The sequence below is a fragment of the Amphibalanus amphitrite genome, unplaced genomic scaffold (assembly GCF_019059575.1).
Source record: "Amphibalanus amphitrite isolate SeventyFive unplaced genomic scaffold, NRLGWU_Aamphi_draft 000134F_arrow, whole genome shotgun sequence".
Taxonomy (NCBI): Eukaryota; Metazoa; Arthropoda; class Thecostraca; order Balanomorpha; family Balanidae; genus Amphibalanus; species Amphibalanus amphitrite.
This window is the reverse complement of record NW_024881629.1, coordinates 803,435-817,215: the sequence shown is the minus strand read 5'-3', so window position 1 is coordinate 817,215 and position 13,781 is coordinate 803,435. Positions and strand designations below refer to the sequence as shown.

Sequence of the window (13,781 nt, the reverse complement as noted above, 5' to 3'; positions counted from 1 at the left end):
GGCCGGCCGGCTGATGTGCCGTGATGGGTGTGCGCCGGCCACGGTCGTCGTCGAGCGTCGCTCCCGGCGGCCGGGCCGTCCGCGCGCCGCCAACCGCCGCAGCCGCGCCAGAAGTGGCGGCGCGCTCGGCGCAGGCGGGCCCGGTGGCGGCCACCAGCCGGCGGCGCGAAACCACGGGTCTGTGAGCGTGCACCGGCCGGCGAGAGGCGGACGCCGTGTGACCCGTGCCGCGGCAGCCGGACGCCGACTCCATGGAGCTGACCGACACCGCCGCCTTCCCCGCCGAGAAGCAGCCAAGTGAGTCCGCGCGCGGCCGGCGCCGCTGCCCGCCGCCGCCGCCGCCGCCGCCGTGCTGTCCCGTGACCTCCGCCCCCTCACAGTCACTGAGCCCGGTGTCCATGGCACGCCACAGTCGGTGACCTGACGGGAACGCGTCTCACGCGGCGTGTGCCGGTCTCTGCGCGCCCTGCACCGGCCGTGAGTGCCGTGAGGGGTCGCGCCGCCGGCCGCTGCGCCCGTCGGCCGGCCGGCGCCGCTGGCAGCCGGCCAGGTGCCCTGTCGGTGCCGGCGGCGGCGCGACCGGCCCCCCAGCCGTGCCGGCGGACCGGCTCAGCCGAGCGTGCCCTCTCCCGAGACGGCCGGGAATGCTCGCGGCCACACGGGAACGGCGGTGCTGACGGCGACGCGCCTAGCCGTTTAAAGGCACCGAAATAAATGGGACATGCTCCGCCGCGGAAAGACGGGATAGGACGGGAAAGACAGGAATAGCAAAAGGCGAGCGAGAGGGACAGAGAGGGAGGCAGTGTGAGAGAGAGGGCGGGAAGGAGGAAGAGAGGAAGGGAGGGAAGGAGAGAAGAGAGAGAAGGAGAGATATAGACCATTAATTGATTTCTGTTGGTGTCACCAAAGATGCTTTTTACACTTGACTTGTCATCAAAATCCGAATTTTAAGTAGCCGTCCCGTTAAGGAAATTATTCTATAGCCTAACAAAAGGCAAAGAACCGACAAGGACACTACTCATCCCGGCAGTGACATTTAGCTTTATCTTTGAATTAAGAACACTGTTATGCTGGTTGCTCGCCTAAACGTTCATCTGTGCGCAGGCAACTTGAAAAGGGAAACACTCCGAAATAAAAAGGTACTTTTAATTTATTTAAGGCCGCCCCTCACTGGACCTCGCCTGCGGTTGCAGGTTTTTGTGTTTTCGGGTTTCTCTAAAATTAAAAAAATATTTTTTACGTTGAGTGACCCACACCACCATGTAACAAGCGAGTCTGCATGTTTTTAGCATCCCAGCCAACTTGCATCGCATTCCAAAATTTGATTTTGAGTCAACTTTCGATTTTACTCGCTGCGAGGGCTGCGAGTTTTGGTGTATTTTGCTGAAGGCGAATTTTGGTTTTTGGTTAGAATTTTGGTTAGTTGTGCTGTTATTGCGATATTAATCTCGTTCTTAGTTCTTATGTCTCCTTCGTCCTGAATTGGTCTGTCGGGTGCGCGTGTCTGTTTTGTGGCGGTGTCGGCCACAGTGTGACAGTCGATGTCGGTGCGTCCATTGGAAGCTGTCAGTACAGCGGCTCCGTTTATCTTGGGCCGCTATCTGGCCGCTCCGTCACAGACGCGCTCCGTCTGTCATTCGTGTCACAGACTGTTTGTTGTTTATCCCAGGACCGTAGACAATGCTAATGTTTATTTCAAGGGAACTCAGCTTGATGTAACAACCAGAAACACTACAGTTTCGGTAATTTCAATGTTCGTACAAAAAGTCTGATTGAACACTTGTGTCAGATAGTGCTGAGGTCGCGTAAGAGCACTGGCGGATCCAGAAAGGTGGTCTTGGACGCTGCGGGGGGCATACCCCCAAAAAGTTCTCAAAGTTCCAGATACTCTTCGGATTTCGATTCCTTACGCACTTCTGTGCAGTGGCGGATCCAGGGGAGGGCAAATAGGGCAATCGCCCCTCTCAAACGACATAATTTTAACATTACGCCTATGTACGGTGCATGGAAATTGGAAAGAACCACGAAAATGCTATGGTATGTCCCTCCCAAACTCGGAGCTGGATTCGCCAGTGCTTTTGTGCAGTGTTAAACAAAGTTTTGGTCATAAAAGATGCTATGTTTTTTATTCTCGAAAAAACGTGTCATTTCGTCAATTTCGGGCAACGTGGAGGCATTGACCCTAGATGTCCTCCCCCCCCCCCCCCCCCCCCCTAGATCCGCCAGTAAGAGTGGCCTGCAGCTCTCCGCCGTCTCTCGGCTCTGCTGCGCCGGCTGTGTTCCGCTGAATCTGAGCGCGGCGCGGCGCTGGCAGCCGCGCCGGTGCGCTGTTTCGACAGAGCCGGCGGGTGTTGGTCGCTGCGCTACATCTCGCCTGTCTCTGCGTCCTCAGATGCCAGCCGCGTGCGCCAAGTGCTGGCGCACGCCGGCGAAAAATACAGCGCCATAGTGGAGCGAAAGGCGGCCACCCTGCCAAGGGCGGCCAAGGCCTCCAACGCCAAGGAGTACGGCTTCTTCAACGACGACGGGCGAATATCGCTGCACTCTGAGGAGGCCTTCCAGCAGGGCCTCTCCTTTGAGGCACGGGTAGGTCGGCATGGCATCACCGTTAATATTGACAGAACGTTATCTCACCGAAAAACCTCGAGGTGGTCTTTTTTATTGCAGCAAATACATTTTTTATACCTCCGCCGTCTGCAGTGATGTCTGTGCACTTTTCTCAACAACCTTTGCCCGGAACATAAGAAACGTTGGGTAATTACTTGCGTTTTTATCCCTTTTAAAATGAATTCAAAAGTTTAGGCCATACATGCACTTACATATACCGGGTGGCCCAGAAAAAACGTTCCCAACTTTGAATCAATATTTCTCAGAAAGTGATAAAGATGCAGCACAGAAACTTCCAATAGTCAATGCGGCATATATTTTCAGTGAATGGTATGATTTTTATGTTATTCGTTCAATTACTTTTTAAACGGTTCGTGTTTCTAGCATGCCATGTAAAAATTACTTTTTTGCTCAGATGTTTACTAAAAAATGTGAGTGAACGGGCCACTTCCATCTCGGCACCACGGCCTGCAGCCATGACTGCTACTGGCAACTAGTCTCATTGATGGTTCAGGCCTCAGGGTGACACATTTCGTCTAGCTTTTTTCTTTATTCGGTCGATTTACTGTTTGATCTTCTTGAAGGGAGGGCGATGAGCAGTACCCATGCACCGTGCCACTCCTGCTCGAAACAGGACTTAGCGTTGAAACGAATGGCATCCCTTAACACCATTTTGGCTCATTATTTGAATATTTGGCACATAGTGGGATAAAAAAAAATATTTAAAATAACAACATACGTGCTGGTTTCATTCACGTGTTCTATTTTTCTTTTTTTTTATAACATAGTACGTCTAAGCCAATCACCACTTCCGCTCAACATCGGCAAAAAAAGCAAAAACGTCTTACTTAATTCAACATAAGACTGCTGGCTTGAAAATGATGGTACAGTGTTACAATTTGGCATGCCAATGCGCAAAGAAGTGTTGCAAACTTGATGAAAATTTTGGCTCGTTATTTGCATTCGAATTTGAGATATAGACCTCCAAAGTTCGGAACGTTTTTTTTGGGCCACCCGGTATGCAACATGGCCATTGGCCACTGTTTGTCTTTTAACGTTTCTAAGGCCACATTTTTACGATCGTTCAAGAATTTAATGTAATATTATAGGTATAAGAACTTTTTCATCGACAGCTCACCCGCATCGCTTTCGTAGTCCAAAACGAAAGTGACGGATGCATGATAATTGATGAATGACATAATGAATCACATCGTGTTCCGGGACTTGTACAAAATCGGCGAATACGGTCTGTGTTTGTGCGGTGGTCTGCGCGGTGGGAGGGGCAGGGAGGGGAGGGGCCTCCCCAAACAGCCCTGTCAGCTACACACGCGCCATTAGGCAGGCGACCGGCGCTAAATATTTACCGGCGTGCGGCGGTGCCGTCCACGGGGCACCGCCGCGTGGGCGCTGCGGCGGCTGCCTCGTGGCCGGCAACCATGTCCGGGTGGTAACTACGGAGAGTACCCGATCACCCGGCCCAGCTGAGCGGGCTAGTCTACATGTTTATTCAGTTCTCAGATGTGATATCCATTCTTATTTTGGTAAAGCCTATAAAAAAGCGTCTGGCTGACGTAGCAGCATCGGAGGGTGAGGGGCGGGCAACAACAGGGCACGAGTTGACTATGTGTGACTAAATGACTAAATGTGATCTTGTTGACAGTACATTGGCTCACTGAACATTCCGGCACCGAGAAGTAAGCTGGATATCGTACACGCCATGCGGAAAGTCAGGGTGAGTTGATGGTCAAGGCTGTGTGACAAGACGGATGCGCAGGCCATTAGAGTAAATATTTCGCGACGTTCCTACATGTTTGTCATACGATCGAGCAGCTTTAACAAGATAAGTTCCTAGTGCGGCTGATAGGCTAATGATATGACATTGATATAACTGCATTGTTATATCAATGTCATTGTTTATTGTTAGCTGCAGTGGGTAATTTCTTATGGATGGTGCTGGGAAATACCACAGTGTAAAGGAGATACTAAGTCTGTTAAAAATGATATGGTTGAAACACCGCTTTCCTTTACAGTTGGAGTTCAAAAACAAGGGTATCAAAAAGAAACTCGTGACTATAAAAGTCAGCTCGGCAGGAATCGAAGTTACGATGAAAGTACCAAAGAAGGTGAGTGATTTTAAAGTCTGCTGCTTACTTCAAGCCAAATGTTGAACAGAAAACACTAATTTATATAGGAAGACGCATCACGTTATTCGATAGGTACGCATCTACATAAGATTGTTTGCTATTTGGCGTTAGCGTCTACCTACATACATAGTGCAATACTCCCGGCGAAACATGTCTGGTATTCAAGCCATGCGGCACAGTATACCTACTGCGTGTTCACTGTCCCTGCCATGCGGCACAGTATACCCGTGTTCACTGCCGTGCCACGCGGCGCAGCACTCGTATCCCTACCCGTATTACTGCCCGTGTCATGCGGCACAGTATACCTACCTCGCGCTCAGCGTCCGTGTCGTGCGGCACAGTATGTGTTCAGGCGTAGTTACTCGTGCCATCTAGTGGCGAGGATATATACCATCTCGGCGCCATCGCTTCGCCGCTTAGCCGCGTGCTGCGTGTTTACCTTACAGGCTTACACACTGCCCACTGTTCCAACCGTTACCGGGCATCTTTATGAACGTTCGACTGGTGTGATTGTGTGCTTATGTGTAACCTGAATATTGGTTCTGACTCGTTCCAGAGGAATCACCCATCCCTAGAAACCAGCCCGCTCATCATGCACCACCCCATTCACAGGTCAGTAGATGCCACACAAACCATTCATTTGCCACTTAATTTAAAGGTGTTATATACTGTTATATAGAAATATGAATCCTAAAACCAGCTACAGCGGAAATACAATGACATCTTTTATAAAGCAAGGCGAGGACGATGTGATGGTGTAAACAGACCGCCAATAACATGATTGAGACATACCGACTGAGGACCACTTCTAGACCGGATAAGCGATAGTTTGTGACTCGTGAGGTGTGGATGTTTGACTAGACATTGGATATAGTTTTAGCCGGACGTGGAAAGTTAACCCTCGCCCGCACATGCCATTTTCCCATCCTAGAACGCACATGGGGGGGGGGTGGTTGCCACCACCCCCCCGCGCCATTTCGTTCCTGTTGGAGATAGAGCTTAGCGGTAAAGACCAAAAAGATTCTTTGGGAAGAGACGAATCCAATGATACCCAGTTTTACCTTCTCAGGTCAGTCATTGACCTTCCAGGTCAGGTCAAACTAAAAAATGTTGCTGTTTTAGGTCACCGTTGGATATCAAGTGCGCTGCTTGTCATATACCGATGACGATGCCGTTTTCTGGTGCCAAGCCAGCTAGAACCTCTTTGTCACACTACCCGACCAGGTTTTTGCTGCTGAGGTCATCTCAGGTCAAGTTAGGTCAAGGTCAATAATATGTGTTTGTAAGTCTGTGTGTGTCTGTGTGTATACTGATGTGTGCACCGATTGTTTATGTGTCCATATTACATGAAATCATGATCTGAGAAGTTTTTACCAAAAATGTAGTCAAAAAATTTCAAAAAAAGTAAATTCAGCTTGCCTAAAACGCAATTATCTTAGATGACCTAGGTTGACCTTGACCCTGACCTTGACCTCTGTACATCGTCGAACAACATGTTTCATGATAGGTGGGAGGTAGGATTGGCATAAAAGGCCGAAATCAAGGTGTTAAAAGCTCACAAGGCCCATAGCCAACGCAAGATGTTGAGAATTGGTCATTTGGGTCATGACATGACCTGAAAAACAAGGTCATATCTCCGAAACCAAAAACCACAGAAACTTGAAATTTTCAGTGGACATCAAGAAAGGATAGAGGAGCAGCTATACGAAAAATCAGCCTTCTAGCTCTAAAAATGTTGAGTGCAGAGCAGAAAGACTACCTGGGGGGGGGGGTGGCAACCACCCCCCCCCCATGTGCGGGCGAGGGTTAAGAGAGCAAAGACAATCTGTCGGATGGACCAAAGAGTTGATATATGGGGAACGAGACCGTCTATCGGTTAGGTGAAGGAGTGCAGAAAAGACAGTATGCTAGGCCAAGGGCTTTAGTCGCGGTTTAAAAGGGTTGAGACCTCTTTTCGGACCGAAGACAATTGAAGACGACTGAAATCGGATTGACGACTGACTGACGACTGACGACTAACGATTTTCGACTGACGAGTGACTGACTGACTGACTGACTGACGACTAAGGCCATCTGTCGGGTTGGCCTGGAGCCGTGAGAGTGGCTGGCTGCGAGCAGCGCGGCTCTCTAACAGCGTTCGTGGAAGCCGGTCAGGTCTGGCTGCCAAGCGGGCACCTCTGGGCCGTCGGTGGGCCAGCCGCCGAGCCGAGTAAACGCCACAAAGCCCGGCTCTGGCAGACAAAGCTGGCGTGACGTCAGCAGAGCTGCCGCGGCGCTGCAAGTCATCCGTTTTCAGGGTTGCGTTCTGCAGAGTGACATGGCCCTGCCCGGCGGGCGGGCGGCCTATTTTCGGCTCGACGGACGCGGCCGCCCGTGGCGCGACTATTCTCAGCCACTGCCCTGCTGTGCCCGTGGGGTTCAACGGGTCATGTTGCTTGGTAGTGCTTCTCTATTCATGGGCTCCGCTTCACTTTAATAAATTATAAGCTTTTATTTAAAGGAGCGATCTTCCTAAACTGTCATCTTCTGTTACACGATATACCGGTGACATATCTCGGCAACAAACTAATTCCTCAAGCGGAAAACTGGCTCATCCTGAACATATGACACCACCACGGGACTACTCAGTTTCTGGGTCCAAAGTCTGCTTTCTGACGTGTGCCGGACAGCTCGGACGGGTCTGGCGAGTGGCGGCAGAGCCGGCTGTCTGCGGGTGACACACTCTGAGTGACGAGCTCTGGCGCGCCGTGGCGTTGTGGCGTTCACTACCCACTCGATCATGACAGAATGATAAACAAAACTCCAGCTAGTGGCCTGACTGGGCCAAATCAGGGTGACGGACTGCCCATTCGGCCGGCTCCTCGTCATCAGCATGCGGTCCGGTAAACCGACAGGGCTCCAGGCCTCAGGTGTTATTAATTTTGTGTGGCCATTAATTTTGTGTGGCCAAACGTATGGAACTCCATGTTAGCGTACCGCCAATGGCATTTATTGCCGATAACATGAGAGGAAAACGGGCCAACCTTTGACCATGTGATCGGCAACTCTCTGTGCTTATCAAAATTTGATGGCATTTAGTGACTGTAAGCACAATGTGACGCTGAAGAGAAGCTTACAGTGCTTAAACACTTTTACCCACTTTTCCTCATCGTTGCATTTACATTTTCACCATACTAGGTACTCGTATATAGCCGGGGCACAAATTGTGTATTCTAATGTAAGAGGACTTAATTATTTGCTATACTTTTAAAGACAGAACATTTCCATGGAAAGGAAACACCCTTTAACAATATTGGAAAAATTACAGCGTATTTTACTCGCCTTGGTCTCGTCGCAAAGTTACCATACCTAAAGCGGATGTTTAAATATATATTTTTAGTGTATTAAATGAGACTAATATGTTTTACCATACCATTACCTAACGATAGCCTGAACTCAATTTAAAGATACAACGTTGCTGGATTGAATTTGAGACATGAATAAATAAGAGCGGAATAGTGTTGCTATCGCTAGAAGCTTGCAGTTATTGTAATACTTCAAAGTGTCGAGGTCTCGTCATGGCAGTCATTTTATATTAAGCTGGAATAAACACCTTCATTATGGGCCATTTTCGGCTTATTCACACACAAACTTCAAAGCCAACGCTAAGTTTATGGTTCTCCTTAACACTAAGCTACATCTAACAACATGAAACACTTCAACATCCTTTTATCTTCGTTTGTACACTGTTGTGCCATCCCCAAGAATCTGAAAACGGCTCACATAGTCTTATTCGTACTCGAATTATGCATCCGTAGCTGCCATTTCAGCTGTGGCGATAGCATCTTAGAGTGCCGGCGGATGTACCGCAGGACGTCTGCCAGCAAGGACAGGCAAATGAACATATTCCGAGACAAACTAGCGGCTAATTTGTGCTGGTGAACTCATACCTAATTTTGCTGAATGGTTCTTGGAATTCTAGAATAGAAAACACTATGTCAGTAACGTACGACGTTTTTCTTTTAATGAACTATTTCATTCGCAAGCTGTTTCGGTCTCAGATAATTGAACGAAAGATAAAGACTTAAGTTTTTGCTTTATGTAGGTAAGTGCTTGTGACCAGGGATCTTATCTGATGTGGGTGTGTTGTGTTCAATGGCTTCGATGCATCAAAACCACAGGCTATTGCGATATAATTTAGGTGCGTAAGAACTGAGAAACCGTACTTGAAGCATGCACTACACCTCAAGAAACGAGGAAGCACATACGAACCGAACATATTTCTGTTATCTTCCATCAAAAGTGGGTTAGCTATTCCTTGTATTCTCTTAAGGCTGAAACAGACTCTTTCCGCGAAATCGCATGCGAGAGCCCATTCAAATGCATTATAATTCTTCTCGCATCAATCGCATCCGGGAGGTGCGTGCGATTGATGCGAGCGTGCTTCCATGTATTTGAATAGGCTCTCGCATGCGATTTCCTGACTGCGGAAAGAGTCTGTTTCAGGCGTTAGGAGCAGAGAATTGCAAAAAGGTATATAATTATATATTTCACCCATGGGTTATTGCCAATTTCACATGTCCCAACACATATTTGCGTTCAGAATAAATAAGAGTGATAAGTTATACATTCTACAGCAAAGTCGAAAAATAACGCAACAAATATGCGTCGATTGGCTTAGCGATACACAAATTAATTTTATGACTTACGGTGTGCTCTTCTCCTCGCAGAATTTTCTACGTTTCCCATGACACTCAGGATTTCCGAGTATTCAGCTACATTTCTGGAGAGATTCAGTCCAAGCTGTGCCGCTGCAACGTCTTCAAAACAATTAAAAAGGTGAGTGGACCCAAGGATCATGGGATTATACCGTAAGACACGTTTGGGTTGGCCTTCGTATCTCGCCTTAGTAGCATGGGAGCCATGCAGCGCGAGCTCCGTCTGCGTCGGCCTATCCATCGAAAACATTCGAGCTAACTCCTTGGTTTGGGGGAGGGGTGGATCTGAATTCAAATAATATTATCATGCAACATGCAGTTAAAATGCAATGGTAATGTATGGAGAAAACGCAAAGTACCTATTCGTCATGACGTATCAGAATTGCAGTACATATTTCAAAACCGACTATGAAATTCTTTTTTAACAAAATTTATACCTAATGGACAGCCGTTTATGTAGGCTTAATTTTGAGCAGCGGTGTCTAAGAAAAAAATGTTAGGGTTGAGTTTTCGATTCCGTTTTGGTTTATTTTTGATAAAAGGGAAATTGTCATGAAAGGGTTTTATCTCGAGTGTTATCATATAATTTATGCTAGACCATATTGTTATCCAAATGTACCTAAAGATAACATGAGCAATGAGCATGGAGCGTCACGAATATAACTTTTTTTAATGAGAGGACCCGCATATTATCAGATACAAATCATTCCGGGCTCCAGTGCTAGAACCACCAGCTTTGTGGCAATGCTGTAACCTGCACGTTACATATATCAGCCCAGCTAATGTCAGCCCAGCCCAGCCCAGCCCACCTTTTCACGGCTGCTAACGGTAGCGCCGGCGGACGGACTCAGCCAGCCCCAGGGCCGCCGGGCCCGTCCAGCCGCCGAGTCGCTGTCGCCCCGGGGCAGACGGCTCTGGCGACGGTGCCGCTATCAGGCACGACGCCAGCCGCCTCGCCGTGGGCCGCAGGGAGGGGACGCGACGCCGCCGCCTCTGCCAGCTGTGACGCTTTATAGCTTTTTCAGCGCAGGGGCCTCGAGCTGGCTCAAAGTTTTTACCAGTGCTGTCAGAGGCGAATACTGAAGATGTTACATTTTTCTTGAATAGTTTGCCCGTGAAATTTGAGGCCTGTGCCGCGCATAGTTAGCCTATGCGTTCGTAGGGTTTGGAGCGCCGTATCTCAAAAGCTGGGAGACACCCAGAGGATGAACCTTGACCTTTTGGCCGTTCTCTGCGGAGAGGCCTTGGACGGGCGAGCTGAGCCGCTGCCCGGTGGTGTCGGCGCCCGCCGTCTCCTGGCAGAAGCTGCCTGCTGCAGAGACGCCGTGCAACAGAGCACAGGTCTGTCCGCCCCAGTTGTGACGAGAGGTGTCAGTGGAGACAGCCGCGCTATCGAGCCGCCGGCGCCGCCGATCCCTGGGGTCATTGGGGACGGTCGGCCGCGGGGCTTGGACTGAGACGATTATTTTGACAGAGGACCCTGGCGTGATCGAGCGACAAAGCAAATGGTGGCGTCAACCGTTTGCTACGGGCTCTGAGCTCACGCGAATCGTTAGTTTGATGTTTATATAAATGTTGCTTGAAGTATTACACGTAATGCTTTCTTTTAATATTGTCATATTAAATTCTTCGATATAGGGCAATTGCAACAACAAAACAGGGACCATTACTTACGGCCAATGAAACATTCCAGCGAATGTCGCACCTGGCGCGAATCCCATATGCAAGTACTCGGAAGTTGTAATAAACTCGATGCATCTTATCTGTCGTTCACTTATTCAGCCAACCACGACTTGACAGCGCCAGCAAAAGGTGATATTTGAAAACCCTGGTGCCAGAATATATACTTATCCTTATAATAAGATACAAGACGCATAACAAAGGCCTTGCTGATCCAAGGCCTGTCCCAGCACAAAGAGCATTTTCCGGTGAGCACCGACGGAGACCTGTGTTAAGACCGGTCGGTACGGAGCGCCTGTATTTTTACCAGCGACGGCTAAACCCGGAATCGCTGGTTGCTGGGGTTGGCGGCCGGCGCGGCGGTGCGATCCAGGTGTGCTGCGGCGCCAGCTCTGCCTTTGGCAAGCAGCGAAACACCGCCGCCGACGGGGCGGGATTGTCGTGTCGGCGCCCCTCCTGCCGGACCGACGAGCAGCTGCTCCTGCTCGGCTCACGTGCGGATTACTCATATCAGACGACCAGGATATATAAATATGAGCGCCGAGATACGGGGTGACTCAGAATAGACAAGGAGTTGGCGCTTGTGCAAGTACTATCGCCGCCCGTACTATTCTGGTGAACTGACGCCCTGGGATTATAAAACGTAAAACATAACAGTGATATACTTTCATTTTATATGCCTACCAGTTACCTAAAGTTTTCCGTTCTCTAAAGAGTTAAACTTAAAAATGTACCTATTTTAAGACAGTTACCGACGAATCATTTGGTTGAACAGCGCCCGGCAGGGGCTCTGTCATGCCATGCATAAGGAGGGCATCTTTACCGACCCCTGTAGCTCGGCTCCGCGTAACAACAAGCAGTAAACAAGTGTAAATGGAAATTGTAGAGAATTATTTAGAAAAAAAACAGTAATCATAGACAATGTGCTATGAGTCGTTTCACCAATGGTCTTTGAAGGTCAAATTTTCCATATTTGCACAAGTTTTGCCAAAAAAAAGAATCGGTAAAATACCTAACTCGTGAACGAATAGAACTACGAAAAAAATGCATATAACAGGGGCGGAGCATCCTATACAGCTGGTGGGGCGGCTGACCCACCAGCTTGCAATTTTGTCCCACCAATAGGCATTTTGCTCCACCAACTTTAGCTCATTTCTAGGACTTTGTTTTTTTCGCATTGACGAGCTTTGGAATGTCTAATGCAAAATATTGTCTCTGTAATGATAGGATTTTTTTAGTTTAGCACTTTATTCAAGTTGACAAACGGAGTCGGACATTGCGGTTTTTATGACTCTTTGCCCCACCAACTTCACTGGAAAAGCTCCACTCATATCATATTTATTTCAAAGTTCGCTTACATATCTTCACATTTCCCTATCGGCACCTATCGCGGTACCCTCGAGGGGGAGGGACCTATCGGTATCGGTTTTCTTCCTAAACCACGGCCGTGGGAGGTTGACACCTCCCTTCGTCCCTAGCCCGCGCCGGACCGGGAGGGGGGGTGTTTGAACACCCCCCCCCCCCCCTGCGGTTTTTGGAAAACCTGTCCGTGCATCTTTTCCGCACATGTTGTGAAAATTTCAGACCCAGGTCGTCTTAGGTCAGGTCACCAGGTCACGCCAAGTGACCTCACCTCAGAAAAAAATTAGAATGTTCGTCATAGCTACACCGATTGATCGATTGCCTTGAAACTTTCAGCGATTGATAAGAGCAAAAATATCTATAAAATGTATATCTCGGAATTTCGATATCGGTGACCTAAGGTCAGGTCAATTTTGCGACCTCTCCATTATAAGTCAATGGGAGAAAATTGAAAAGCGTCTGTTTTGCACGAACGCTATTCTAGACACTCTCAAACATCGAGAAGTAGGCAAGATTGACACACTGAACCGGAAAATGGCAACTGTGACCCCTCGTTATGTCCCCGAGGTCATCTCAGGTCACGAACAGAATCTAGCAGTTTTTCGCTAATAACTTCTGATAGAGGCGTGCTAGAGCGCTGTAAACGCCTTAGATGTGTTCGGCTCGACGTTGCGAATCGACTGATATGCAACATGACCTTTTCCGGTCAGGTCATGACCTTGACCGGTCAGGTCATGACCTTGACCGGTCAGGTCATGACCTTGACCTAAGGTCAAATTTTCAAGTTGACCTTTCAAGGTCAAATTATAGTTCATTCGACGCGTCTCGTCGAGAGGAACACGATGCTGGCAAAAGTAATGTCATGGCTCTTTTGAGTCAAAAGTTGTTGCCGAAAAAAACGTTTTTCGTAAAAACGGCTATTTTTGGAGTTTTTGCCCTCTGGAGGCTAAACCGTTGACCTGAGGTCAAATCGGAGAACATTACTCAGAAAGGTCTGTAAAAGGGCTATCGAATGCGCTTTTCCGAGGCGCTATAGCTCTATCGGTTCCCGAGATAGCCGTCGGCAGTTTCCAAAATGTTGAAATAGTCAACATTTTACCTTTGGTGACCTCTGGTGACCTGACCTTTGACCTGACCCAAAAAATTACTTAAGTGTTTTCGTCCTTATTTTGGACGTTCTTTCGATTGCCGCTTATCGCGTTTCGGTACGTGGCCCAGGAGCCGAGTTAGAAGGGGGGTGTTCATACACCCCCCCCCCCCGGCCCGGCGCGGAATCTCAGAGCACCGGCCC

At 48.7% G+C, this 13,781-nt stretch overlaps 1 protein-coding gene across 1 annotated transcript in view; it reads left to right on the top strand.

Moving 5' to 3' along the window:
• The first annotated feature begins 251 nt into the window (after positions 1 to 251).
• LOC122382171 (carboxyl-terminal PDZ ligand of neuronal nitric oxide synthase protein-like) overlaps positions 252 to 13,781 on the top strand; it is a 30,302-nt gene continuing 16,772 nt past the window's right edge. The window contains exons 1-6 of the mRNA XM_043367148.1: positions 252 to 297; positions 2,393 to 2,586; positions 4,268 to 4,339; positions 4,638 to 4,730; positions 5,308 to 5,363; positions 9,461 to 9,569. Coding sequence (XP_043223083.1) covers positions 252 to 297; positions 2,393 to 2,586; positions 4,268 to 4,339; positions 4,638 to 4,730; positions 5,308 to 5,363; positions 9,461 to 9,569 — 570 coding nt within the window. The remainder of the gene's footprint in view (positions 298 to 2,392; positions 2,587 to 4,267; positions 4,340 to 4,637; positions 4,731 to 5,307; positions 5,364 to 9,460; positions 9,570 to 13,781) is intronic.